Raw genomic sequence first — 27891 nt, forward strand, 5'->3', positions numbered from 1 at the left:
TCTAGTGATACAGACATATGCCTAGATGCAAAGGGTTACTAGTAGTAATTTTACACTTGTAAATCTTTTCCTAGCAGGCTCCACCACTAGTCTTGAGGAAGTGGAGACATGCAAGTCTGTACTTTAGTAGTAAATGTACAATCGCGAGAAGCAAAAAAGTGCTACACGTAAGTAAACCTGCATGTGTGCGTTTACCTTTGTTAATAGGCACCCACATATTTGTTGCAGAAAATATATGGCTTGGTTGACATTTGGTGACACTTACACGCTGCACCCTACTCCAAATATAAACTGCAGGCATACACTGGCTATTGTGTATTGTGTAATGAATAGGATCAGGCAGCAGGTATTGTTCATCCAGTATTATTGGAACATGCCTCTATTTTTATAATTTGGAAACTTGTGGTAGTACATGGCAGCAGGGATAGATCTATCAAACATCAGAAAGACTAACTAAAATCTTCACAGAATACTATAACAAATGCTTCCTTTATCAAGGAATGGTGGGTCTTCCCAGAGTCCATACATTGTACAAACAATAAAATAAAACAAAATCCCAGAAATATGCAGACGTTGGACCACTATATATAGTGATAGAAATTGTGTTAACAAAAAGGCCCACAAATATTTAGCCAGCATGTCACCAAGAATGATAGTCGACAGAGAGAGAGAGAGCGATGTGATGAGATCTTTGCCCAAGCGAGAAATTGTGCTTAGATCTATAGTCAGCGGGCCGAACCACACATTTCTGAATCAGACTTTAAATGAGAATAACAAGAGACTCAAGCTGCATGACTTTCAACAGTGCTAGCCTCAAAGACACATGACAGCGTTTTATCTATTTATTTTATTTGAAAAGTTTTATAAAGCGCGAACAAGACCCTTATGGGTAATCAGAGCACTCTACAGATGTGGCGAAAGCATGAATAAAACCAAACACAATGGTACAAATGGTGTAGTTAAGTCCAAACATTATCAAACAAAGGGGGGAACAATCAAGGTCAGTGGTGGGGAGTTGGCCCGACTCATACAATATCAGAATTGCCCTAGAGCAAGATACCAATTTAACAGACAAGCATACAATAAATCGAAACCACGGTGTAAAATAAGAATCACATTTGTAGACAGAGCATGAGAATAAGGTGATTATTTTAATGTTCACTCAAGAATAGCTGTTTAACATGTTTCTTGAAAGATGCAGTGGAAGGATAGGATCTGATCTCACTAGGCAGACCGTTCCATATTCTTGGAGCAAGACCCGTGAAAGCATGATTGTAAGATCTTTTCTTTATGAATTTGGGAGGTTTCAAAAGTAGGGTGGACGTACTTCTTAAGTTCTGACATGAGCCCAATAGGTCAAGCTTATTTGCCAAGTAGACCGGGTGTTATAATGTATGGCTTTATGCTTCAAGCAAGCTATTTTGAAACGTATCCTAGCCTCGATAGTTAGCTAATTTAGTTGCAAAAGGTCAGGGGAGATGTGGTCATGCTTTCTGGAGCCAGTGATGAGCCTGGCCGATGCGTTTAGAGTAGCTCTGAGCAGGGCCAAGCTAGCTTTGGGAAGCCCAGCAAGGGTCACCAAACCATATTCCAGTCGAGAGATAACCTGGGATTGTACAGCAGGACTGATGTCTTTGGGGGAAGGAAAGGCTTGAATTTCTTAAGGGTGTTGAGTTGAAAGTTGGCTCCCCTAATAGTTGCACTGATGTCTGCTTGGGTTCCATGATGGAATATCGTTAACATAAATATTGTCTGAAATAAATATCGTCACTAAAATATCGCTTACATAAATATCGTCAACCTATACTTAAACAAGGATTCACACAAATATCGATATTTTTTTATCGACAACACTAATATCGTTCACACTAATATCGACAACAGAAATATCGACTACTACATTATCGACTTTATTTTAAATAACATTACCTTAGACATATATATCGACTACACTAACATTGACGACCTATCTGCTTATAGAAAAATACAAAAAATATCGTCTTTTTATTACCAACTCGATATTCACTATTCTTTGATTTTAGTCACTTTTTTTTACTATTTTACTTTACAAAACTATTCACACATATAATTATTTAGTTTTCCTATTACTTATTTATATAAAAATAAATTATATAGGTTAAAATAATTTACATTTACTGATACTATCATACACTCCGATGGCCTAAAAGTGAAACACATTTCTTTATTTTCTACATATAAACTATTTACATATAACACAAAAAAGCACATATAAAACTTTTTACTATATACCTTAACAAACAAATAGTGATGCAACAAACTCTTACAAAAATAACGGTTTTCTAATTCAAAAAACGTTCTCAACCAATGATTTTGAAATTTCACTAATTGAACGAATCAACAGCTACCATTAATTAACTCACTAATATAAAAACAATTACACACTTAACGTAATTTACCATTTTTGGCCCAAACTTGGAGAAAAACGGTTACCTTGCTGAGAGAAGAGAATACAAACCTACGACTACAACTACAAAACGTCATACTACACTTCAAGTAAGTTAAATCCCATTGCATTTTTCACTCGAACTTAGCTAAAAGTAGATAAACTCCCTAATTTAAAAACTTTTGTTCTTTAGAGTGAAAACAAAACATGTTGAACTTATCAACAACGACCAGAAACCTAGATGTAAAAACATGTATAAACTACATCATCCATGTCTATTTAGATAGCTGATAAAAATTATTTAAACTTGCTAAGTAAATGTACAATTTAATTCATATGTTAACAACTACTATCATCCAAATACTATAAGTAACACAATAATAATTTTTTCAACAGACTCTACAAACTTATTTGCCTATCTACAACTACACTACCAACATCTTCTACTACATCAAGTAAGTATAGTCACTGTATGTATCACAATTCAGAAAGTATAATCAAACACCTATTACACTAAAACATATCTTTCAATTATTCTTTAACACTACTACAGAACTTAAAAAGGAGAAAATTTTGAAAGAGAAATAAGAATAAAAGATTTACCAGTGAAGCCACATAGTAAGTATATGTTCACCCTTTTTCCTGCTCTTATACACACCTCTATAAATAGTGTTCAATGTTCTTAAAAATACATATATATATATTTCCACAGATCTACCTTAGACATGGCAACTGGAGCTACTTTCATTACTTCGCAAAAAGGGAAACTAATGCTGAGCTACATGGGTTACACCTAAGCATGGGCGAATTTTGCGAATCTCGCGTTCGCGAATTTTGCGGATTTGCGAACTCGCAATCCGCAAAATCCGCGAATTCTCGCGAATTTGCGGATTTTTTTTGTGTGTTCGCGCGGATTTCTGCCAGTTCGCGAGGGTTTTGTACAATTTCGCAAAACGCGAACTTACCTGTCGGGTCGCAAGTTTCGCGAACTTGTTGTTTCTACGTGTCCAGCCTGTTTGGGACACTCTTCTTCATCACTGCCACTCTCTGTCACCACTGCCACTCTCTGACTACTCATGCCACCCTCTGGCCCACCCATGCCACCCTCTGTTTCATCACAGCACCCTCTGGTTGTCCAGTCAGTGTACATTATTGTGGCAACGCAAGCACACCTTCCCTGCCTCAAGTGACCTGAATTAATTTGGGGCTGATTAATGTGTCACAGAATATTTTTTTAGCTGGCACCTGCTTCCTTAGTGCTGCCTGATTAGTGATCTTTTGCACTTGCTAAGTGCTTTCATTGTTGCAAAATTAGTTACAACACCTGCCCTGCCCCAACTGACAATAATGAATTAGGGGCTGATTAATGGATATGAACCTCCAGCCTGGCTCCTGCTTGTCTCCCTTAGCTGTAATTCAGGACCTTTGTGGCATATGTGTAACTATTCTGAGGTTCAGAGCAGGGTCACATAATAGTTGCAACTGGCAACTGAACTCTGGAGGGGCCCCTCAGGAAGCACTACAGGAAATGGCTACTAATGATGAGCCTGAACTTTTGAACCTGGTAAGTAGTTTCAGTTTTGCTAAGATCATATTTCTGCAATTTTGCGCTTATTCGCGGGGCGCGAAGTTGTACTGGGAAGCCGCGAACTCACGCGAACAGTGCGAGCAAGCCATGAAATCCGCTGCTCGCGGATTTTGCGGGAGATTCGCGAATCTCGCGGATTGCGAATTTACCGAAAATCCGCAAAATCCGCGAGCGAAACGGATTTTCCGCCCATGCTTAGTTACACCTACACCCAAGAAAGAATAAAAGCGAATAAGACCCATTGGAAATGTAGTAAATATTACTCAAGTGCATGCTATGGTAGAGCAACAACTGTTGATAACAATGTGGTAAATGTACGTGAGCATAACCACCCACCAAATGTAACTGAAGTGGAAGTTAGAGAAGCACTGGAAACATTGAAAGATGCTAGTACAGGATCACAAGAAACAAGCACTAGTATTTTGAAAAATGTTTTAAGCAAAGTGCCAGAACATGTGACAGGACAGCTACCTTCTATTCCCAACTTAAAGAGATTAATTGCAAAAACTAAACGTGCTTCAGATCCTACTCCACCAACCCCAGAAAGTTTTCAGGATATAAAAATATATCCTGAATTTACCATTACACATAATGAGGATAAATTCTTAATGTATGACAACCACAGTCATGACAAACAAATTTTACTTTTTGCTACTAATAGTAATTTGCAAAAACTTAAATCATGTGAAACATGGATGATGGACGGGACTTTTAAAGTTTGTCCCAAACCTTTCTATCAACTTTACACCATCCATGGGGAATACCAAGATACAAATATCCCTCTAATTTATACTCTGCTGCCAAACAAAACAAATACTACCTACGTTGAACTTTTGACAACGATCAAAGAATTAACTGATAATTACTATCCTCAAAGAATTATAATTGACTTTGAAATGGCCATGATTCAAGCTATCCTTAAAATATATCCCCATACCTCAATACAAGGTTGTTATTATCACTACAACCAAAGCATATGGAGGCACTTACAAAAATCTACTTTAAGCATTGAATATTGTACAAACAGTCACTTTGCTTATCAAATAAAAAAGTTGATCGCATTGGCATATGTACCAACAACAGAAGTAGCTAACTACTACAATTTATTAATTGACAGCCCTTTCTACCGCACCAATGAAAAAAAACTAACTCCCTTCTTGGACTACTTTGAAGATACCTGGGTTGGAAGATTACATCGTTCAGGCCACCGTAGACAACCTAAATTTCAAATTCCATGGTGGAATGTATATGCTAGTACAATAGCACAGAAAGCTAAAACTAACAACGCAGTTGAAGGATGGCATAATGCCTTCCAAGCCACTTTAGGAAGAAGTCAACCAACACTTCACAAACTAATCCAAAGCATAAAAAAGAGCAAAGCTACCAAGAACTCAGAATAGAGCAATCCCTTTCTAAAATTGGCCCTAAACTAAGTAAACAAACATTAAATATGTACGAATATCTCCAGCAAAAAACTAGAATGTACCCAAGTATAGAAGGTCTAGCATACTTAGACCTAATAGCTAAATCCATCCTTTAAATATAAATACCAAAAAAGTGAGCAAAGCATAACAAGACATACTATGTAGTTAAATTTAGTAACATTATGTCATGTAAAATTATAAATAATATATTATTACAAGACAAATAACATTACATTTAACTAAATAGTACACTATAACACAATGCAACCCAAAAGTAAATATCACTTTTACTTACGGTTCTGCTGCTGTAGAATATGTTCCATGGTGATTATTTCCACAGGAATAATACCAAAAGCTATCCATATAGTGTTTAAAAATCCCAACAAAATGCAAAAAATACAACTGTTTGATAATACTCCCCGTCGCAATCCTCTCGAAAATGAAACCATTAAAAAGGTGATAAATCTTCACGAGTAAAAAAGTAGAAAACCCGAAAAAGCAGGGAAAAAAAAAATATGTACCTGTTTAAAAAAAAAGCGTTACAGTCCATCTGCTCCCCAAAACGAACACCTGTAAATAATCGAAACAAAACGCACCCTCAAAACATAGCAAATACACATAGCCTACACATAGCATATAAAACATAAGAAACAATCTGAATTCATCCATTAATACAACAGTAAACGTTACTTGTGTTCGAACTACCTCACAAAGTACGTTCTCCATAACGACGCTAAGTAACACGTACTTTGCACATAATGAGTAAAGTACTACACATATCGACACGTACACACTACAACTATCACTAAAATGAAATTAAATATCTTTAAAAATAATGTAAAATAAACTTACCTTCACCAACAAGAAACAGCTCCCAACCGCGAGATTCCGTTTTCTAAAATGACCCAAACAACGATGTTGATAGAGTAAAAAGTGAAGTTCCTAAAACAAAATGGCTGCATAATAAAAACTAAAATAGGACTAAATACCCTTTAACTCAAAAATAAATAGCATAAAATAGCATAATATTTTCCATGTTTAGTAATAATTTTCTTTTTATTGTTAAAAAACATATGAATATTGTAAAATATACATTAATATGTTCTTTTGAATTATGTATTAATTGTTTATTTTTCTTAATAAATGTTTTTCATTGTAAAATATTTTTCTCAAATGTTGCAAAATGTAAATGTATGTCATGTACATATCTTGATAAAAACAATAATATAAAAATATGTAATATATTAAATTTTAATAAAAATAATAAAATTTAATATACCAATTTATGCATAATTGAAACTGTATTTATGTACAAAATTGCTATATAATTTGTTACCAAAGATTATGTAAAATGTTTTATAAAATGTTCAAAATCTTTGCAGTAACAAAGTAAACTATGAATGATAAAAACAAAAAATTTAAATTTTGTTTCTTAATTTTGAATCTTGTCATATGTATGTAAAAATGTTATAAAAATGTTTTTAATTTATATTGTTAAAATGAATATTACAACATGACATATATAATTCTTATTTAAAATAGTAAATAGATACTGCTGGATAATGACCCATAATAATTAACTATTCTAACTCCAATCCTACATAAGTCAAGGTAAATGGTGGATAGTAAACCATAATAAATTACTATTCTAACTCCAATCCTACATAAGTCAGGGAAAGTGATGGATAGTAAACCATAATAAATTACTATTCTAACTCCAAACATAACATAACTATGGGAAAATGCTGGATAGTAAACCATAATAAATTACTATTCTAACTCCAATCCAACATAAGTCAGGAAAAATGCTGGATACTAAACCATAATAAATTACTATTCTAACTCCAAACATAACATAACTCAGGGAAAGTGCTGGATAGTAAACATAATCAATTACTATTCTAACTCCAATCCAACATAAGTCAGGGAAAGTGCTGGATAGGAAACCATAATAAATTACTATTCTAACTCCAAACATAACATAACTCAGGGAAAGTGCTGGATAGTAAACTATTATAAATTACTATTCTAACTCTAATCCAACATAAGTCAGGGAAAGTGCTGGATAGTAAACCATAATAAATTACTATTCTAACTCCAATCCAACATAAGTCAGGGAAAGTGCTAGATAGTAAACTATAATAAATTACTATTCTAACTCCAATCCAACATAAGTCAGGGAAAGTGCTGGATAGTAAACCATAATAAATTACTATTCTAACTCCAAACATTACATAACTGTGGGAAAGTGCTGGATAGTAAACCATAATAAATTACTAATCTAACTCCAAACATAACATAACTCAGGGAAAGTGCTAGATAGTAAACCATAATAAATGACTATTCTAACTCCAATCCAACATAACTCTGGGAAAGTGCTGGATAGTAAGCCATAATAAATTACTATTCTAACTCCAATCCAACATAAGTCAGGGAAATTGCTGGATAGTAAACTAATATAAATTACTATTCTAACTCCAATCCAACATAAGTCAGGGAAAGTGCTGGATAGTAAACCATAATAAATTACTATTCTAACTCCAAACATAACATAACTATGGGAAAGTGCTGGATAGTAAACCATAATAAATTACTATTCTAACTCCAATCCAACATAAGTCAGAGAAATTGCTGGATAGTAAACAATAATAAATTACTATTCTAACTCCAAACATAACATAACTGTGGGAAAGTGCTGGATAGTAAACCATAATAAATTACTATTCTAACTCCAATCCAACATAAGTCTGGGAAAGTGCTGGATAGTAAACCATAATAAATTACTATTCTAACTCCAAACATAACATAACTGTGGGAAAGTGCTGGATAGTAAACCATAATAAATTACTATTCTAACTCCAATCCAACATAATTCTGGGAAAGTGATGGATAGTAAACCATAATAAATTACTATTCTAACTCCAAACATAACATAACTCTGAGAAAGTGCTGGATAGTAAACCATAATAAATTACTATTCTAACTCCAATCCAACATAAGTCAGGGAATGTGCAGGATAGTAAACTATATAAATTTCTCTATATTAATTATTTTTTATACCCTATTCCCCTATAATACCAAAAACACGCTTCTTAAATATTAATTTAATTTTTTTAATTAATAATAAAAAGAAATTTCGTGAAAAAATTTAATTTTCGATTTTAAAAAAAATGTTCATGATAATTTTCTAATTTATGAATATTTTATACAATTTTTTAACACTACATCTTTGAATTACTACCCACCCTAATCCCCTATAAAACCAAAAACTCGCTCCTAAAATTTTATTTTGAAATATTTAAATATAATTAGAATTTTAATTTCGTGAACAATTCTTAATTTCGATTTAAAATTTCGAGTTCATAATCTTTTTCTGAATTAATATTATTTTATAAAAAATTTTAAAACTACATTTTTCAATTACTACCCACCCTAATCCCCTATAATACCAAAAACTTGCTCCTAAAATTGTAATTTGAAATATTTAAATATAATTAGATTTTTAATTTCGTGAACAATTCTTAATTTCTATTTAAAATTTCGAGTTCATAATAATTTTCTAAATTAATATTATTTTATAAAAAAAAATGTTACTACATTTTTCAATTACTATCCACCCTAATCCCCTATAATACCACAAACCCGCTACTAAAATTTTAATTTGAAATTTTAAAATATAATTACAAATTAAATTTCGTGAAAAATTCTAAATTTCAATTTAAAATTTCGATTTCTTAATTATTTTCTAATTTGTTTATATTTTATAAATTTTTTATAAAATAAATTTTAAATTACTACCCACCCTTATCCCCTATAATACCAATAACCCGCTACTAAAATTTTAACAAATCTTTTGTACAAATTATTTTTTAACACTTATTATTACTAGTAGGAGTTTTCTAAATTTTTTAAAAACATTATACATATTTTTTTATAATTTTTATACCACCTTATATTTTTGTGTCGATATTATATACAACGATATTTTTGTCGACGATATTCTGTTCGTCGATATTTTTGTTTGACGATATTTTTGTCATTCTCACAAAACGATATTTTTTACAACGATATTTACTAATACGATATTTTTAACATTCGATATTCTAGCCACGATATTTATGCTAGTCGATATTTTCCCGTCGATATTCTATCTTTATACCGTCTGCTTGCATATTTAGGTATTTGTCCAAGGTGATGCCTAACGATTTAACAGAATCACCCATATGAGGGGTGCAGTTAAGAGTAGTGAGCTGTTTAACCAGTCCTGAGTAGGTGTAGAGTGGTTAGGGGGAGCATTCAGATGGACTTCAGTTTTGAGAGTATTTAACAAATGATGGTTCTGGGCTAACCATTATTGAGTTTGTGAGAGAGCATCATTTAGCGTTTTATGTCCTCTCGAGGGGAGATCTTCAAGTACAGTTGTGTGTCATCTGCATACATGTGATACTAAATGTTTGAATGGTTCAGAATGATGGTAAGTTGTTCCATTAAAAAGTTGAAAAGAGTGGGCAGGAGTGTGGATCCTTGCAGAACGCAAATCGTAACAGGGGTAATGGTTGCAAGGGAGTGGTTCACTTTGATTCCACTTTGATTCCTTGTGTGCGGATATGTAAAAAAGTGACGAACCAATTTAGGACCAGGCCCGTGAGACCCATCCTATGTTGAAGAAGAGAAGTCAAGTTTTCATGTTTGATGGTATCAAACACTGAAGACAGGTCAATAAGGATCGTTTACAGGGGACATTTTAATCAAGGGATCTCAAGGTATCATCCACAATGTGCGTTAGTACTGTTTTAGTACTGTGCCCTGCTCTGAAACCTGACTGGTAGAGGTCAAGACCTTCAGCTCACAGTTGAATTAGACCTCCAATTACAATAGGTAATCCTGCTGTCCACTGGGGTCCCCGGTACAACCCAGATAACAGCTAACTTGCAACAAAATTAGGAACCACCTCCACTCATGACAATATTCCTTGCAAAGACGGTGAGTAGTTGCATATGCAGATGCATCTATTTCCGACACTTTCAGCAACACCTTATGCTTAGGAGCTCTTTTTCTCCCACAAAACTCATGCACTACAACCACAGGGCATATTGAGGACAAACCATGCAACAGCCTATCAATCATGGACTTGAATGGCTCCCAGGAACACTAAGATAATCATAGACTATGTGATTTCATTGGCTACACAAATGAAACACAAGTATTAGGTACCTACTCAGTACATCATAATGCACTTTGGGTCTCTCAAGTGATAAGAAAGTGCTATATAAAAAGCTATACATTGCTCCTCACTAATGAAATCTAAATAAGATACTATTTCACTTCATGTAGGAGGAAAAGCATTTAAGTAAATCTTGGGGCTGATTTGAAACATTTTCTGTCACGTGCGACTCCTTTAGCCAGTCGTGGCTTTTAGCCAACATTTCTTGTGGTATGATTTTTAAGGAAAACAAAAAGGAGATGGGATGGACTACATTAATTAATTTAATTCACTGATAATTACATTGCATCTTTTTTACTCACCTTTCCACCTCAGACAAGAACCAGACATCTACAGATCAGTCTTGTACCAGCTCTTTTATAACAGTCAAACCTGCACTGCCATGCTGGGTCCCATCTAAATATGAAACTCAAAAAACTCAAAAAGTTTTGGCCCATTTGTGCCTCATCAATAGATGCAGCTTGAGTGCTATAGCACAGTGAGCATGGTGCCCACATTTGGATATTCATGTTGCCCTTAGAGCATTGAACTGGGGAAACCAAAAAAGTGATGGACGGATTGGTTGACATAATCCCAGCCATGGGAAATTACTATGCACAACAATTCAGTCCATTGTTTTCTAGCACCTTGTTTTTGTTGTCTGTAGGTACCATAGGTGTGAGTGATAGGCCCAGACGTGGGTCACATGCTCACTGAACTCATGTTATACACTCACTGATGAGAACAAAGTAGGTCAAAACTGGTCCGGGATTGCTTGGCTTCTTGTCTGGATAGGAAGTGGCCTGGCACTTCCGACTGGACTGCTCCTATTAGGCAAGGACCGAGTTTATTATGGCAGCTCTCTGTCTGAAGTGGCATGCAGGGCTTGAGTGATTGCCAGTGGCTAAAATTAATTCAAACCTTTCTTCCATCACCTTGTTGTTTGGTGCTGTGGATGCCCGAATTGCAAGGGGCATGCCAAGAAATCAATCCCTTGCCCACCTACCACAGGATTCAATGTATACCTCACTGAAGTGACCTAAATAGGAAAAAAAAACGTTGGGGGTTGATTGTGGTCACATCTGGAGGGCACCTGTTCTGGTAGTTCGGCTGGACTGTTCCTACTGTATCAGGACCAAGACAGATTTGAATATGGCAGACTTTAATCTATGGTGGCATAGCAGGCCAAACAACAATGGTCTGCATTGGTTCCCCAAGCAATCACCGGCAGTTGAGATTACTTCAAAGTTTTTATTACATCACCTTGTTTGTTGCTATGATTTATTTTTAGCTTACAACTGTAAAATAGAGACTGGAAGGTGCTGAATGCAATATGTACTGTGTTGGCAAAGCAATCAGAACTTAGTAAAGTGGTTAAACAAGGATTGAAGCATGACCACTTTTCATAGCTGCAAAGTTTCCCAGGTCCATGCATGATGTGCTGCTGCAGTACAGGTTACTTCCTCTGAATTTTACGACTTGCAGTCCAGTTTTATAGTGAAAAAAGTCACAACTACAAGTCCGATATATTTTTTTTAAGGTTTCATCAAAAGGGATAGGACACTTGTAACCACTTACTCCAAGAGATATATTGAAATATATTGAAAAACCCTCATAAACGTTGTGTTTTACGAGAAGCGGTATATCTTATTCTCCGCCCCACACAGACGTTATGGCAACAGTCATTGGGTTTTTACATTCAGTATCTTGCCAGCCTCACCCGAGGCAATCTCTGGTTTTATCGTGGCAGTGTCCAGAGAAAGTTTGAGTGACCCCACTGAAGCTGAAAAAGTGAGTAAAATAGTTTCCAGACGATACTATTTTTATTTAAATCGCTGGACCACTAGTTAAAAATGTAAGGGTATGCTCTGGGGATAATTATGAATCCTTAGCATAGGTCATTAGGACAGAAAAAAACGTCAACATGTTTCTGCTCTCTTGGCCCGTGGGTCTAAGAGCATTCGTCAGGACAAATAACAACAATGAACACACAGTTAAAAGTATACTGTCAGTCTTTTGTGACATGAGTGGGTCAATACAACATATTAGTCTTACCCATGTAGGTTCTGAATAGTCACCTAGAGGATTAGAAAGGAAAGGGGTGATGGGTGGCATTTTAACAGGTTACTGTTAAAAAAGCGTGGTCAATAAGAACATACATTGTGTGTTATTCGAATTTTATACGCTCATATTAGAGACATATAAAGTGGTTTGAGTTTCACAGGGAGCGATATCAGCGAGATTCTAGCAGCACAATCTTTATTTCAAAATACAGACTTTGTTCAAGTATTAGCCCAGACTGATGATTGGGACACTCTCACAACAAAAAAGCAAGAACAAATAAGGGTCGCCATCCACGGAATAATCATGACAGAATACTTACGTGCAAAAATAGCGCCTCGAGGTCTTTGGATTACCAACGCACCACAAATTTTCCTCCATGATTTGGCTTTCAGACGCGACTGGTCTGCAATCTCTTGGAAATGCACCCTGGACTACTTGGTGTTAATAGTAAAAACTGCAAAAAGATTATCGGATGCCCTATTAACAGAGATTCAAGCCTGTGAAGCCGAATTGAAAAAAGGCATACAACCAGCAGTCTATAAAAAAAGACTAGAGGATTTAAACAAAGAAATTTCGGAGAATGAAGATTTCCTGATGCAAAACAAATTACAAAAATTAAGCAAAGACATAAAAAAGTTCAGTCATGAGAAAATGCATCCCTACACAAAAACTGATTACAAACCAATGGATTCAAAAACAGATAACGACTACGAAGGTTGGGACTCTTCTGCAAGCTCAGATACAGGGTCTGATGATTCGAGCCACAAACGAGGCAGAGGACATTTCCGTTCTCGTCCACAGAGAAGACGCAATAGATGGCCAAGACAACACTTTATGGGTCCACCCATGCCATTCTTCCAACCCTTTATGCAACCGTACACCGGATGGATGAACCCATATAATCAAGGGTCTCAACAAATGCAGAACTTCATGGGCATACCACCACATGGGATCAACAATCCTTACATTTTTAACTAGTGGTCCAGCGATTTAAATAAAAATAGTATCGTCTGGAAACTATTTTACTCACTTTTTCAGCTTCAGTGGGGTCACTCAAACTTTCTCTGGACACTGCCACGATAAAACCAGAGATTGCCTCGGGTGAGGCTGGCAAGATACTGAATGTAAAAACCCAATGACTGTTGCCATAACGTCTGTGTGGGGCGGAGAATAAGATATACCGCTTCTCGTAAAACACAACGTTTATGAGGGTTTTTCAATATATTTCAATATATCTCTTGGAGTAAGTGGTTACAAGTGTCCTATCCCTTTTGATGAAACCTACCTAGTTATGGGGAACAGATAGGACACCCATTCCTCTTCCCTCATTTTTGATGAAATACTCATATTTTTTTTAAACCTGGACTGGAGCATCACATCACACATGATACTGGGAAATATAAGCACTGGAGGTAGCGGTGTTCGGGGAGATGCAGCCCCGCAGAGTAACCATGCTGGATTTCAGAAGATGTTTGAGCAATAAAGAGGACATCAAATGTTGTTCTTATCCTGTCACATTTACTCTTTGCTCTAAGAGAGAGGCCAAATGTCATACTACATATTCTGCCAAAATGCTGCTTATTCTTTTAACAGGGAGATTGGTGTTTGCTTTGCTTTTCTTTCGCTGACTGCAAAGTGAGAGTATTTTGTAAGATGAACTACATAACAATCCAGCAGGGGTACAAAGTGCGTGAAAGCAAAGACAGTAGGATGTCAATTTAATTTTAATACAGAATGGCATTTTTAAATTCCTGTAAATGAACTGTACAAATATTTCGAAATATAAACCATTAGAAAAGCAAATGTGTCACATTTTTTTGGGTAAAACTGAGTAGTGATGAAAGAAAGGTTTTAACAGGATCAAATCAAGACACTTTTCTTGTTGAGTCACAAATTATAAATATTTGCCACAGCTCCATATTATATTGTTTGTGCATTATATTGTTTTATTGATAAAACTGCCTGACTGTGCAAATTTAGTGACCTTTTCCACAGAAAATGTGTTGTCTGCAAGCTACAGTGTGCTACCATGCTTCGTGTTAGTGATATATTTGCTCCTAAATGCACTACAAGCGACACCCTTACCACGTTCATGCAGAATGGACGTGGCTCATTTGCTACACTTGTTCTTTGTAGGATGCTCAGATTTTTTACAATCTGTTTCACTTCAGTGATGTAACACTGATAAAGCTCTGCCAAGCATCGCAGGTTATAGTAACTCATTTTTGGAATTTCTCTGCAATCCCACAAAATGCTCAACAACCCAGCAGTTTTCAAAATAAATTTTAAAATAAATTTTCCATGCATCAGCATAAATACCAGCTCTGCAGTGAGAAAGTAAAACAGGACTGGTATGAATCGCACTCTAACCCCTCACAAGGTTCTGAGACAGAGAATTGTCCTCTCCCCAGCAGTGATTGTGATTGTTGGGCCTTAGCCATTGCAGGTTCACACGTGCAAAGTACAACAGCTCGCGGTTGTACCTGCCCACTTATGTCTTCTGATGTGTGTGTATGGGATGCAGAGCAAAGGGAGACTCTAAGAACCGGAGGACTTAGACCAACGGTGAGCATTGAATCATTCACCCATTGTAAGACTTGTCACATATGCTGACTGAAATCTGAGCCGTGGCCACTTGCAGTGAGTGGAGAAAGATGTTACCTGCCAGTCCAAGAGCCACTCTGGTAGAAACTTTCAAGCAAAGTGTATACATGGAGCTAAATTACTCATGTACCTTCTTCTTTCAGTCACTGCTGTTCCACTATCTCTGTCTGTATCTCTCTTCCACATTCCCCTGGTCTAGTCGGTCTCCTCTTTCTCTCACGCTTATATGCCACTTTTGCTGGTCAAATGTTTAAACCACCCGAGCCTCAATTTGAACTCTGTTATGTTTTAACATATATTTATTTCTGATATATTTAGCCAAGTCACACTCAACCCAGTTTCCACCCCATACCACTAACCTGCACTGCAAAAATGCACGAGTAACTTAAGAATTGAGCTACCATAAGCTAAACTTCTGTTTATTTTTCATACTCCGTGTTATGTGCAAGGAGAGAGAGAGCTGTCTATGCCATTTTCCTCGCTTGCCCCAGGGACCTGGCATAATTGATACAGTACTGTCTCTCAGCCTGCACTGTCTGTAGGTGGCTGTGTATGTTTAGGGTGGGGGGGGGGTCCCCACTGTAAATTCAAGCCAGGTGATCCCAACTTAACTTCTCATCTGAAGGCTATCTTGAAATTAAGTTAGCTCTTTAATGCTAGCTCATCCACTTGACGTAATGGATCATTGTTGACAGAAAGAATGGTCTGACTAAAGATGTTTGGGAGCAGGTGGAGAGTGGAGTGAAATGCAGGTCATCCTGTGGGTTGGAGGCTTAGCCCTCGAGGAACGACATGGACCAGATGTTTTGGACTCCCATCAACAAATAACAGCCTACTTCTTCCACAGACGATAGACTCGACTGCCAGCTGAAACCCGGCTTCCACAAGACTGCCTATGCCTACACACATAAGGAGCATTAAAGGTGTTTTAAGCCTTTCCATCATTTTGTGTTATACAAGGGACTCTTTTTTTAAATGTTTGCATTACATGATTGCAGTGCTTTATATGGGCCGGTACTCACAGGTACTGAGTATCGGCACTTCTCAGTTTTCTCCCCTAGAGTACCGGAACTTCTCCTTGTGTCAAGAGAGTACCGGTACTCCCAGAGGCAAGCTGGGGTCGGGCTCTGGGGCATGGGATTTCATGCAGTGCTGGTGCTGCTGAATTCCTTCAAGGGGAGACTGTCTGTGAGGCGCTCTGACAGTCAACAGTGAGTGTATTCAAGTGATAGGTTGCTGCTGCTGTTGCCTTACACTGTTTACTGACAGCGTGACAGGAATAAGGAGATGTAGCCTGATGGATGGAGCTACCCACATCAGAACTTTTGCATTGTCAGTTAGAGTGTAAGGCTGCTGTGCTGGCATACACTGTCAGAGCGCCAACCGCCTTTGGCCAAGTTCAGCTCATGTTTAGAGTGTGCATTACTACTTTTTAGCAATTATATATAGTGCACACTTGGCGAGAGGATATTAAAGCACTCTAAATGAGTAGTGGAAGTGCTACATGAAAGCATACTTTATTTTTATTTTCTGACACTGAGAGCAGAAATCCCAGGTTCTGCTCAACATCCTGTTATTCTGGATGATCTCCCTGTACCATAAAAACAAAAAAAGAAGTTTTCATGTAAAACTTCTGCATCTCAAGTTAAAAGCTTTCATGCCCTTTGGCAAAGTTCGCACAATATAAAACTGCAAAAAACGCCAATTACGAAGTGCACATATGAAGAAACTTGGCCGAAGGACACAAGAGCGCTTTTGCATTGAATAAGAAAATGCCTCCATTGTTAAATATCTGCCTCGAAGCCACACCCCTGCGAGGCCCTCAAGACCCATCCCCCAAAAATTTGGGGCCATATCAACAAGGGGGCGTTAAAAACTTATCGCCGCTTTTGCAGCCGTTTTCGGACGAAAAGCTGCGATAATTCTAACGCCCTATTAGCAAGGTCACGCTATCGCTTGAAACCTTGCATTATCACCATTTCCCCAAACGCCCAGCTTTGCATCTCTAATCAGATAAAAAGTGGGCGTTCCTCCCCAGGATAACGGGAGAAATGTCGCTAAACGACATTTCTATTATCAAGCCTCGCGCAAAGCAGCATAGGGACAGGAAAAGTAGCGATAACCTCTGTTATCTCTACTTTCCTTACGCCTGCTTTGAAACTGACTTAGCCATGATATCCTATGGAAGGTGGATATCATGGCTAAGACCACCCTGCCCTATCAGCAAGCTATCGTCAAAAGTTGTGTGATTTTAATCACACAGTAAGGCAGCTTCCACTCTGAATTTTATCACTGTGGAGAGAAGCGTTGCTGATAGCACACTATCTCTGCGATAAAATTCAGAGTTGGGTGGCGATAAATATCCTGGCGCTAAGTGCACTTAGCGATAATTATCACCCCCCTCTTGATGATATGCCCCTGCGTGAGTACCATCACTTTTCTTTTTTCATTTAAAGCACTGCATGAATGGAACTGTTTTGTTCTACTTATACTAAAGTGCCACTCAGAGCGTCACACAGAAGCATTCAAATGTCATATATGAACAAAGAGAACATGGAAAGAGCACACGTATGCACAATGGAAACTTTGGAGCTATGTTGATGGCAGTGTCCCCACTCTGAAAACTGTCCAAGCACCACTGCTGGGAAACTTGGCAGGGCTGAGTAGTGCCAAGTCACAAAAAAATACTGAGAACTAGAATGTTACTATAGTTATTTTACCCTGCCAGCTACCGTCCATTCCACAAAGCAAAACGTAAACTAACGGCCAGCATGTGTTTTTTCTGATAAACGGGGCAACCCTATTAACTATATGAAAGTACCAAGCATCTACGCATGTAGCGAGCCGGTTTACAAACATAGAGTCAACTTGTTAGAGTAGCTAGAAAAGTGATAATTTAACGGAATATTTCCAAGGGTTCGAGGACGAAGAATCGTTAGTTTAGTTCCCTGAGCTGTCAGCCCGAGAAACCAGCCTGAAATACAGTTGTTAAGCAGCAACTTCGTAGCATCTCGACTAGACTTCGAATAAAGTCTGATACTTTGTATCCACTGGTGTTACGTTAGTCAAGATGTTGCCACTTAGTAACTAGTCTCTGTAGCCACACTCCCCGTACGCATTCTGGCGACCAGCTGCTCGGATGAATTTTACTGGGGACCACCTGGAAAAATAGTATTACCAATGCCGCAAAGCGCAGGCTCCTTGAACCAAGCCACGAAAACATAGGTTTCTTATAAGTTTGGTACACCGCGACGTCCGGAGTGGAATTCTCCTTATTTGGAAGACCTATAATTCCATGGCCTGGAGTGACACTGTCTTCCTATACAGGGCGTGCCCTGGCAAAGGCATACAATTAACGACATGATTATGTTCCGTAAACCTTCCGGCCATCATGAAAGTGAATGATGTGTTGCAGCTAAAGTACAGGCACCGCAGACGGTAGGGAAAAAAACGCCAGCCAGGATACAGAAGAAAAATAAAACTATGTTTTCTTATATTTTTTTCTTTTTTTTAAGGAAAGCTGTTCTAGAAAATATATGTATTTAAAACAATGATATTAATACATGAAAGTAAAACAAAGTAGTTTTGTAATACACAGAAAACTTTGAAATGACAGTAATAGGAAGAACTAGATTTTTCTCGTGGTCTTTGTTTTATTTATTTCAACCAATATACAAATGTTGTAGTTAAAAGATGGCCGCTCGCGTTGCACACTGGTGTTAGCCGTCTTCAATGCATTGAGAGTTTTGTCCCTTTTCTATGTTTATTGGCTGGGGTGTGCTCAGTTTCGCGGATTTAGCTTCGGGGCATCTTTAATTTGCTTAACATAGTATTGAATCGGAGGACTTGACGTGGTCGCTTTAATTTTAAGGCATTCATCCTCCATTTATTGCCGCAGTGGTAAGTATGAGAAGGGCGTGTTTTCTGTCCGGTTAATGGCTTTATGTACAGTTGAGTCAAAGTTACGCTTCTGGATAGTGATCCTGAATGCATTTAAGTAGCCCCTACAGCATGACAGTCTGTAAACTACACAACATACAGCCGAGCCTTGACTGGGCCACTTAGCTCATAGTAATGGAACTTTTTATTCTTTCGTGTTCAGAACATGTCCAAGTCCCTGAAGAAGATCGTGGAGGAATGCAGGGAGAAGAACCAGACAGAAGTGGACATGAGTGAAAGGGGCATCTGCAACATGCTGGAAGTCCCCGGGCTCTGTAAGTAGTTCATAAACTTAATCTGCAAGATGTGATGAAATTAAACTGCTTGGAGATGTGCTTCCCTGGTAATCAGTGAGCTTGGATTTAGAAACACTATTCACTTTCGTCTGTGTCTCACTCTCAGCTTGATAAAACCTCTCGGCTAAACAGTAGATCACCATATTTCTAGTTTGGCAAAGCCAGCATATTTTTTTTCCCAGTCTTTTTATTGGAGGTATTAAGAATGATGGCAAACACCAGCCACGGTAAAATACAAAGCAAAAGGAGGAAGATGAAAAAGGAAAACAGTATGATAAATAAAGATGATGCAAATAAAAGCAGTACTAGTGACTTAATCGAACGTCACAGCTTTACATATAAAGTTTTTATAAAATATGAACCTGTTTACTCACGTGAGATGACATAATTTTGGTCTATCAGCCCCGTTATGTGCTCTGATTAGAAAGTAGTTGCCTTAGTGTAGGTTGGCATATTCTAGGTTATTTGGTCTTTAACACGCAATGATGTTTCTTTATATATCCAATCTCAACATTCCAAGCATTGCTTTGTAATTTTAATGATAATCTGTAAATCCATAGTGTAGTCCTATTTTGCTTATCACAAATGTCAGCCGAATATGTATCGCTCTTCCAGAAATAAATAAGGTCATTAGCAGGGTTCACTGAACAATATCAGCAACAGTTTTAAATGTATGCAGATGAAAACTAACCTACACATCGGGTTGAGGGGTGAATTTGGGACTCAAACTAATATTGTCAAATATCAATTTGACAATGTACCACTTAAAGTAGGCAAATCTCATAATTATTTTCCCGTAATTGCATTACTCTCAGTCCTTCTCCTCGCTTTCATTGCTTACTTGAATGAGGCAAGACCACTTCATTTCGAGTATGTAAGGGCTATAGATAAATCTAAAATGATGGAGTTCTTTACACTGCTAACATTCGATACTGCTTGCAAGCCACCAAGTTCATTATTTAACATGGTTTCCATCCTTTGGCCTGGATGAAACCTGATTTCGTTTCTAATTTGTTAAGAAATAGAAAAAGAACAGTCAAGCATTTGCTTTTTTTCAATAGACTAGGTACCACCCAGGCCTCCTTAACCGCATCGCTGCGGCGGCTTTTCCCGCTGTGTGCGGCATTTTTAAAAATACCGCGTTACATGACGAGCTCAGCTAGTCATCAGCATACGAGCGCTGTAGCTGATGACGAGCTCGTCATCAGCATCGAAGTGGTTGAGAGATTTGGGAACTGCAGTAATCCAGGAGTGCACTTGACAACTATCAGGTCTGTGACCTTGTTTAAAATCTTATTGGAATACAGGTCTAAAGGAGGACCCTGACTTCTTGATCTGCAGAAGACAGCGTTGTCACAGGTAATGGGAGATAATTTATGTAAAGAAGGGTACTGGGCAGGAGGATCCCATCAGGGTAAAGAAACAGTTGTCGGATAGCATAGGTAAAATGTAGACCTAATGGTAGAGCATCTTCTAGGACAAAAGAGGAATACCAATAAGCCACTTAAATGCTCTAGAAAACATTTATAAGCCACACACAGGGGCGTAACACAGGCCCACGCAGCCCACGCATTGCGGGGGGGCCCCCACGCTCCAGGGGCCCCATCAGCCGAGCCAGCCCAGCAAGGACTACATATCCGTCACAGTATATTTGGTGATTAAATGGTTACAGCATCGCCTTCGTTCATTGCAGCAGCACCTCGCCGTGGCCTCTGCATATTAGTGCAAGGTGCGCAGAAGGCTGCGAGTTCTTCACTCTCAGGATGGGGCTGGGCTTGTCTGGGGTCAGGGACCATTGTCATGCGCAATTAAAAGCGCGTGTGTGAGGCAAGGCCTCACAGAGGCCAGAGATGGCGGAGAGGGACCGTGAGGCAGCAGGCCATAATTTAAATATTTCTAGCTCCTGGCTGGCTTTTCACTGCAGTGTTGCCCTGTCTTCTGCTACCAGCAGGTGAGTCTGTCCGTCCAAGTCAGTCCGTGTCAGAGGGTGGCCCAGGGTGGAATGAGATGCATCGTGGCGCGGGCGGCTGTGATTAAAAGTAAAAGGTAATATTGGCCTAAAGGTTTGTCTCGGACTTTCTTCCACCATGAAAATTCTATTACCACTACGTCTCTCTAGACACCCACGTGGCCCTCGTGACGTTTCCCTAGTAACCGTCCCATGCCGAGGTCTTTCTGTAAGAAGCCTCAAGAAAAATGTATGGGCTGCACTGAATATTTATTGGGCGTTGAACTGAGTCCGCCAATACTTTCTACTACTTGCATTTCTTTTGAGCGCTGCAGTTTGTACCCGAAATTAGCAGCCCTCCTAATCGAATCCTGACGTTACACAGTGAAATATTTACCAATTTATCAAAACACTGCTGTGTTGCAAAATATTACAGCTATGCAAGGTAAGCAGTTGGTACTTCAGTGCCTTCCCTTCTTAAGTTCTTTTTTTCCTTGTTGCTTCCTGTTTTAATCCATTCCAAGAAAACTAGCCAGGGAGAGACACGTGGTTGTCTGTGAACGTGTTAAGTGTGTAACTTGTTTTTTTTTTAAACTTGATAGTCGCTAATGATGTGGTTGCTCAGGTTCTGCGGCAATAAGCATAGCAGGTCACTCCTAACGACTGTCAAATTTGTGGAGAGCACTCCGAAGTGACTCTTGGTGCTATTGACAGTTAACAGATGTTTATGGTTGCCCAGCCCAATGATAATCAGTTTATCATCCTCGGCAAGATGAAAGCCTGTGTGGACCCGGCAGGGATTGAACCTATAAACATGGGCTCAACCATAGTTCACTTTAGCGGATGGAATTATCCACTGAACAACCAGACCCACAGTCTTGAAGCACAAATTCTTAAATAGATCAATATTTTAAGCAACACATTGAGCGCTGGTATTTACGCCCTATGATGCAGTGAAAAGAGGTGAGTTATGAAAACATTTAGGGCAATCTGATAGCATAGTTATGCACAGCACTCACCACAGGCCCGAAAATTTAATGTCTGGTGAAATTTCTAGAAAATGATCAATTGACTTAATATGAAAGTTGATTGAACCTGTCCAAATCCAAGCTCAGTATTGAAAGCCCTGCGTTCGGGGTTAATACTTTTGACAGTGTAATATCTCATCATGGGTATATTTGCCTAGCCAGGTAAGCTGGCATGGGCCTCAATGAACAGGAAGGTTCACTGCTTAGTGACCTGAATGTCTGAAGTTCGGATTCTGGTAAGGGAAGCTCAGACTTCCATGCCCCGAGGTTGGTAAAATGAGAGCCATAAACTGGGTGAAAATAATATCTGTTAGTTACAGCATGCACAAATGGCAGTAGTACGCAATGACTATGTACATTCAACCTATTATTATTGTATTTCATTGTAGTAATTATAGATCTCTTTAGACTTCTTAAGGAGCACTGGGCTCTTTTTGAGCTGGGTGTTGGTTTTAGTTTGTCTAAACTGAGCTGTTTTCCACTTATTTGCTTTTTCTTTTGTTGGCACTGGTGTTTTGCCAGACCTAGGGCCGACACATTGGGAATTGTTTGGTGACACTGGTGTTTGGCCAGACCTAGGACCAACACTTTGGGTATTTTTTGTTGACGCTGGTGATTGGCCAGACCTAGGACCGACACTCTGCATATTGTTTGTTGACACCAGTGTTTGGCCAGACCTAGGACCGACACTTTGCATATTTTTTGTTGATGCTGGTGCTTGGCCAGACCTAGGACCGACACTTTGTTTTGGTAATAGTGCACTGTATAAAACTTATATTCAGGTTATTATTATAAATGTATAAGAGCCTTCAAGGGCATTAAAAATACATTAGTAACATGAGAAATAAAGATTGTTATATGATACATTAATATATATTTAAGAAGCTTTATAAAAATGTAAATATAGAGTAACAGATATGTTGATTGAGAGGAGACAATATTTCTGTGTAGACCTCAGTTGATGATTTTACCGCACATTTCATAAACTGTGGATATAAAAACCTACATGGCTGTGTTTTCAATATCGGGTAAATAATACACGATGAAGGTTATACACACCTGCCTTGCAGCGGTGACAAATCAGCCAGTCTTGGGTTTGGGCCCCCAGACCCCTATTGAAGCTTGTAATGATAATCTGTCTGTTCTCAACAAAATTTCATTCTACCCTTGTTTTCAAGAGAAATTGACATAGGATCGCTGCATATTGACCGAGGCTGAGTAAGCTAAGAACTTTTTTCACTTAAATTTCATGCAGTGATCACTATCTAATATGTAAATAGCCTGTGGGATGGCCCTTTTCAAGGACACTTTTAATTGGCTGGTGAACTATCTGTTACATTCTTCTAAGGCAATTAAAAACTCAGTAGTGCATCATTGAAATGCTTAGAAAAAGCACAATGTTGCAAATTATTTTAAGTTAAGTCTTGTTTTAAAACCAACTTCAGCGAGCCCTCCTTTGAGTGCCCTGTAGGTGTCTGCAGTGGATAACCGCAGCCAGGGCTAGGTGTAGATGCCTGAATAACCAAAATCAAGCTGCAGAGATTGCACTGGGACAGAGATCCCCACCGAGCAAAGTGAGTACAGGATTGTTGGACCTAGCCCTTTGTGTACGGTCACTCCCAATATTTTTGCCTTCACCCCATCTGTTATCTGAACCAGTTTTTGTTTCCTTTCAGGACTCTGCGCTGTTTACCACTGCCACACTGTGGTAAAGTGTTTGTTCTCTCTCCTCGAAGCATGGTAAAATTGGCTTACCCCAATTACAACACTTAATTTACTTGTAAGTCCTAGTAAATTGGTACTACATGTAGCCAGGGCCTGTATACTAAATTCTTACTAATGGGCCTGCAGCACTTATTGTGCAACCCACTCAAGTAGCCTTTTAAACCCCATCTCAGTCTGCCATTGCAGCCAGTTTGTGCAGTTTTAAACTGCCATTTCGGCCTGACAGTATAGACCTTTTGCCAAAACCTTCGTTTTTATTACATATAAGTCACCCATAGGGTAAGCCCTAAAAACCCATAGGGCTGGGTGCGTTGTATTAAAAAAGTTGGATATGCACTTTAAACTTTTACATGCCTCTCAAGTTTGTTTTTTCCTATTGCAAGGCCTACTCTTCCCATAGGATTACATTGGGATACCTTATTACATTTAATAAGTGATAACGTTTGTTTGAGAGCAGGTAAGAATGTTATGTTTGGAGACTGGGGAATTGTAATGTAAAACTCTCTTTAATGGTAAAGTCAGATTTCAGTCACAATTCTGAAAATGCACCTTTAGAAAGTTGCCATTTTCTAGTCCTAACCATTTGGTGCCTGCAGACTGTTTCCTCAGTCTCATGACTAGTGTAGTTGGCAGTTGGCTTTTGTGTATTCCTCCCAGACAGCCACAGAATAGAGGGTCTGGTTAGGGTGGGCCATCCTGACTTGATGAGTGGTTGCTGAGCAGTCACCTGTCACACTTGCACTTCACAGACTGCCTTAGCTCGCACACTAAGGACTCTTCACTAGCCAATTGTGCCTGCAGACAGCCTGGAACCAAAGCAGGGAGGCAGGAAATTCCAGACATTTCTTGGGGGGGGGGGGGGGCACTCCAGAAGTTTTTTTTCACTTCAAAGTGGACACAGGTATAAAAAGGGACCACTCCTGGACATGTGTTTACAGAAGGAGGACTGCTCTGCAGTTAGAGGACTGCCCTGCTGCTTGAGGGCTGGACTGCTGTCTGAGAAAGAAGAATTGAGCCTGTACCCTTGATTCCAGGCTGAAGTGGCTCCAAGAGTCAGCTGACTGCCCTCCTGTTCTGAGCTACCAGGATATAACAAGCTCCAAATGTTTCACTGCAACGGACTAGCTGACCTGCTACACTGGACCTGCAAGTGGACCTGCCTGGTCTCTGCTGGTGTGAGGTCCTGCCTTCTAGTTCCTGGACCCTTGGTGTGGCATCAGTTGAGCTATTCCTAGAAGAAAAGGAGACATCTTGAAGTTTTGGGCTCTTTGTGAGTGTTAATGGGTCCGTTTGTGCCGAGATCTTGATGCCCTTTCAACTGCCAAAGTGAAGCTCTGTTGAACCAGACTCTTCACTCTACAGCGACCGCTGCCTACGCACGATGTGCACTTAGCGCTACAGCATCGACAGCCCGCAGTTGCAGCCAAAACAAAGCGCGACTCCCAACAGGACCTTCGTGCCACAGGGATGACCGACTACGACGCCTGACCTACACTTCGCACTCCAGCGACGACCATCCCCGACACTGTCCTTCCTCCTCACGGCCTCTTCCACCGCAAACTGGACTCTTTATGCTAGACTTTAGAGGGTAACTTTTTCAGCGGGGCTAACGTGGTCCCTGTATCCGGCGTGCGCTCCGGCAGGGTCTGCTTGAACTTGGGACTTTCACCAGGTCTTGCACGACCAGATAACCGCAAGAGGCGCTTTTTGATTTTTGCTTTCAAGCTCAATGCTTAAACTTAAATATTTAAAATTGAATGTCAGTTCTACTAATCGGATTTCAGTCATTTTGGTGTCAAATAATATTACATTTTACTCTACTTTTCTAAATATGTGTGGTTTTTTTTGTGTTCTGTCCACACTTTATTGTTTAAGCGCTGCATAAATATTTTACACATTTCCTCTACGTTAAGCCTGACTGCTTTTGTGCCAAGCTACCAGAGGGTTAAGCACAGGTTAATTGATTGACTTTTGTGGTTCACCCAGACAAGGATTGAGGCTGTTGCCTTGGCCCTCATCTAACACCCAATTATGAGAGCTATTTTACTTTCTGCCATTAACTTTCACAACCTTACTTTTTTGCGCGTTGCTCTTAAGGAAATGTTTACTTGCAATATGTGCATTTTAGCAAATGATGTCTCAGACCAAGAGGAATAAGGTCTAACAAAATCAACTCGTCAGCATGCATCAAGGTGAATGGAATGAGATTCCATTCGATTAGTAAATATTCCAGGTAAATCATGTAGGTATAGTGAAAATAGAAGGGGAGCTAATAGATATCTCTATCTTAGACAATTCAGAGTTTTTATGTATACAGAGATTCCACTATCTCCGCGCATAACTACTGTACACTACATGGAAGAGCCTACAGCAGTTATTAATTTCAGAAGGGTATCTCGAGGGCAGATTGTTTTTCCCAAAGAGTTGGTTTATGGACATGACCACAAGCTGTTGAGAAGTTGATAAAAGCAGTAAAAACAGACTTACCCCTAGTGGTGTAACACAGGCCCCCGCAGCCCCCTCTCTGCGGGCCCCCGAGCTGTAGGAGACCACCTTAACACAGTACTCAGGCCTGAGAGCTCCGGATTAAATCTGGAGAGGGGGCCCCTCCATTGTACCTTGCAGGGGGGCCCCCTCATCTTTCGTTACGCCACTGGCCACACATACTTCAAAAGCCTCCAGGTAGGCTGCTTCCCCACCGCTGCAGCTCCGCTGGTGCCCGTGTTCTCCTGTCTGCCTGCCTCCTCCCGCTTTGTGCCCCGTTGCTGGTCTTGCCCGCTAGACCCGCCTTGCTTTGCTTGTGCCTTCGTCGTTTTTGACCCCCAGTGCCCCTCTTCTCTTCTGTACCCCGCGTGTCCCGTGGGCCTGCTCGCCCCTTTCTCTCCTTGTTCCCTGTGTGTTTTTGCTGATTGTTTTTTTTCTATTTTACTTTTCAGGTAGCTTCCTGAGCGCCTCACGATCGCTGCTTTCCCGCCGCTGCCTCCCTTGCGGCCAGGCGCCCATTCGCTGGTCCAGCCTCCGAGCTGACCCCTCCTCCCCTCCCACCCTCATTTGGCGGCCGCTGCGCGGTAGAGACAGCGACCCTTGACCCTCCGGGTAGGCCGCTTCCCCACCGCTGCAGCTCCGCCGGTGCCCATGTTCTCCTGTCTGCCTGCCTCCTCCCGCTTCATGCCCCGTTGCTGGTTTCGACCGCTAGACCTGCCTTGCTCTGCTTGTGCCTTCGTCGTTTTTTACACCCAGTGCCCCTCTTCTCTTCTGTACCCCGCGTGTCCTGTGTGCCTGCTCGCCCCTTTCTCTCCTTGTTTCCCGTGTGTTTTTGCTGATTGTTTTTTTCTATTTTACTTTTCAGGTCGCTTCCTGAGCGCCTCCCAATCGCTGCTTTCCCACCGCTGCCTCCCGTGCGGCCCGCCCCCGCGCCCATTCGCTGGTCCGGCCTCCGGCCTCCGGCCTCCCGCTTCCCAGCTGACCCCTCCTTCCCTCCCACCCTCATATGGCGGCTGCTGGGCGGATGCGCAGCGGACCTGCGCAGTGGGCGCGCCGATTGTGCGCCGAAGGCAAGCCCGTCTACGCCTGTCCGTACCTGGACCACGCCCAGCGCCAGCACCCCTGGCCCTCGACGATGCCAGCCGACCCGACGGACTTATGAC

At 39.8% G+C, this 27891-nt stretch overlaps 1 protein-coding gene across 1 annotated transcript in view; it reads left to right on the top strand.

The window, feature by feature from the left end:
- Positions 1-19067: 19067 nt before the first annotated feature.
- The window catches only part of RSU1 (Ras suppressor protein 1), a 462977-nt gene continuing 454153 nt past the window's right edge, over positions 19068-27891 (top strand). Inside the window, exons 1-2 of the mRNA XM_086941784.1 lie at positions 19068-19208; positions 19411-19522. Of these exons, the coding sequence (XP_086797910.1) occupies positions 19414-19522 (109 nt within the window). The 5' untranslated portion in view covers positions 19068-19208; positions 19411-19413. The remainder of the gene's footprint in view (positions 19209-19410; positions 19523-27891) is intronic.

Source organism: Lissotriton vulgaris, chromosome 10, assembly GCF_964263255.1.
Source record: "Lissotriton vulgaris chromosome 10, aLisVul1.2, whole genome shotgun sequence".
Taxonomy (NCBI): Eukaryota; Metazoa; Chordata; class Amphibia; order Caudata; family Salamandridae; genus Lissotriton; species Lissotriton vulgaris.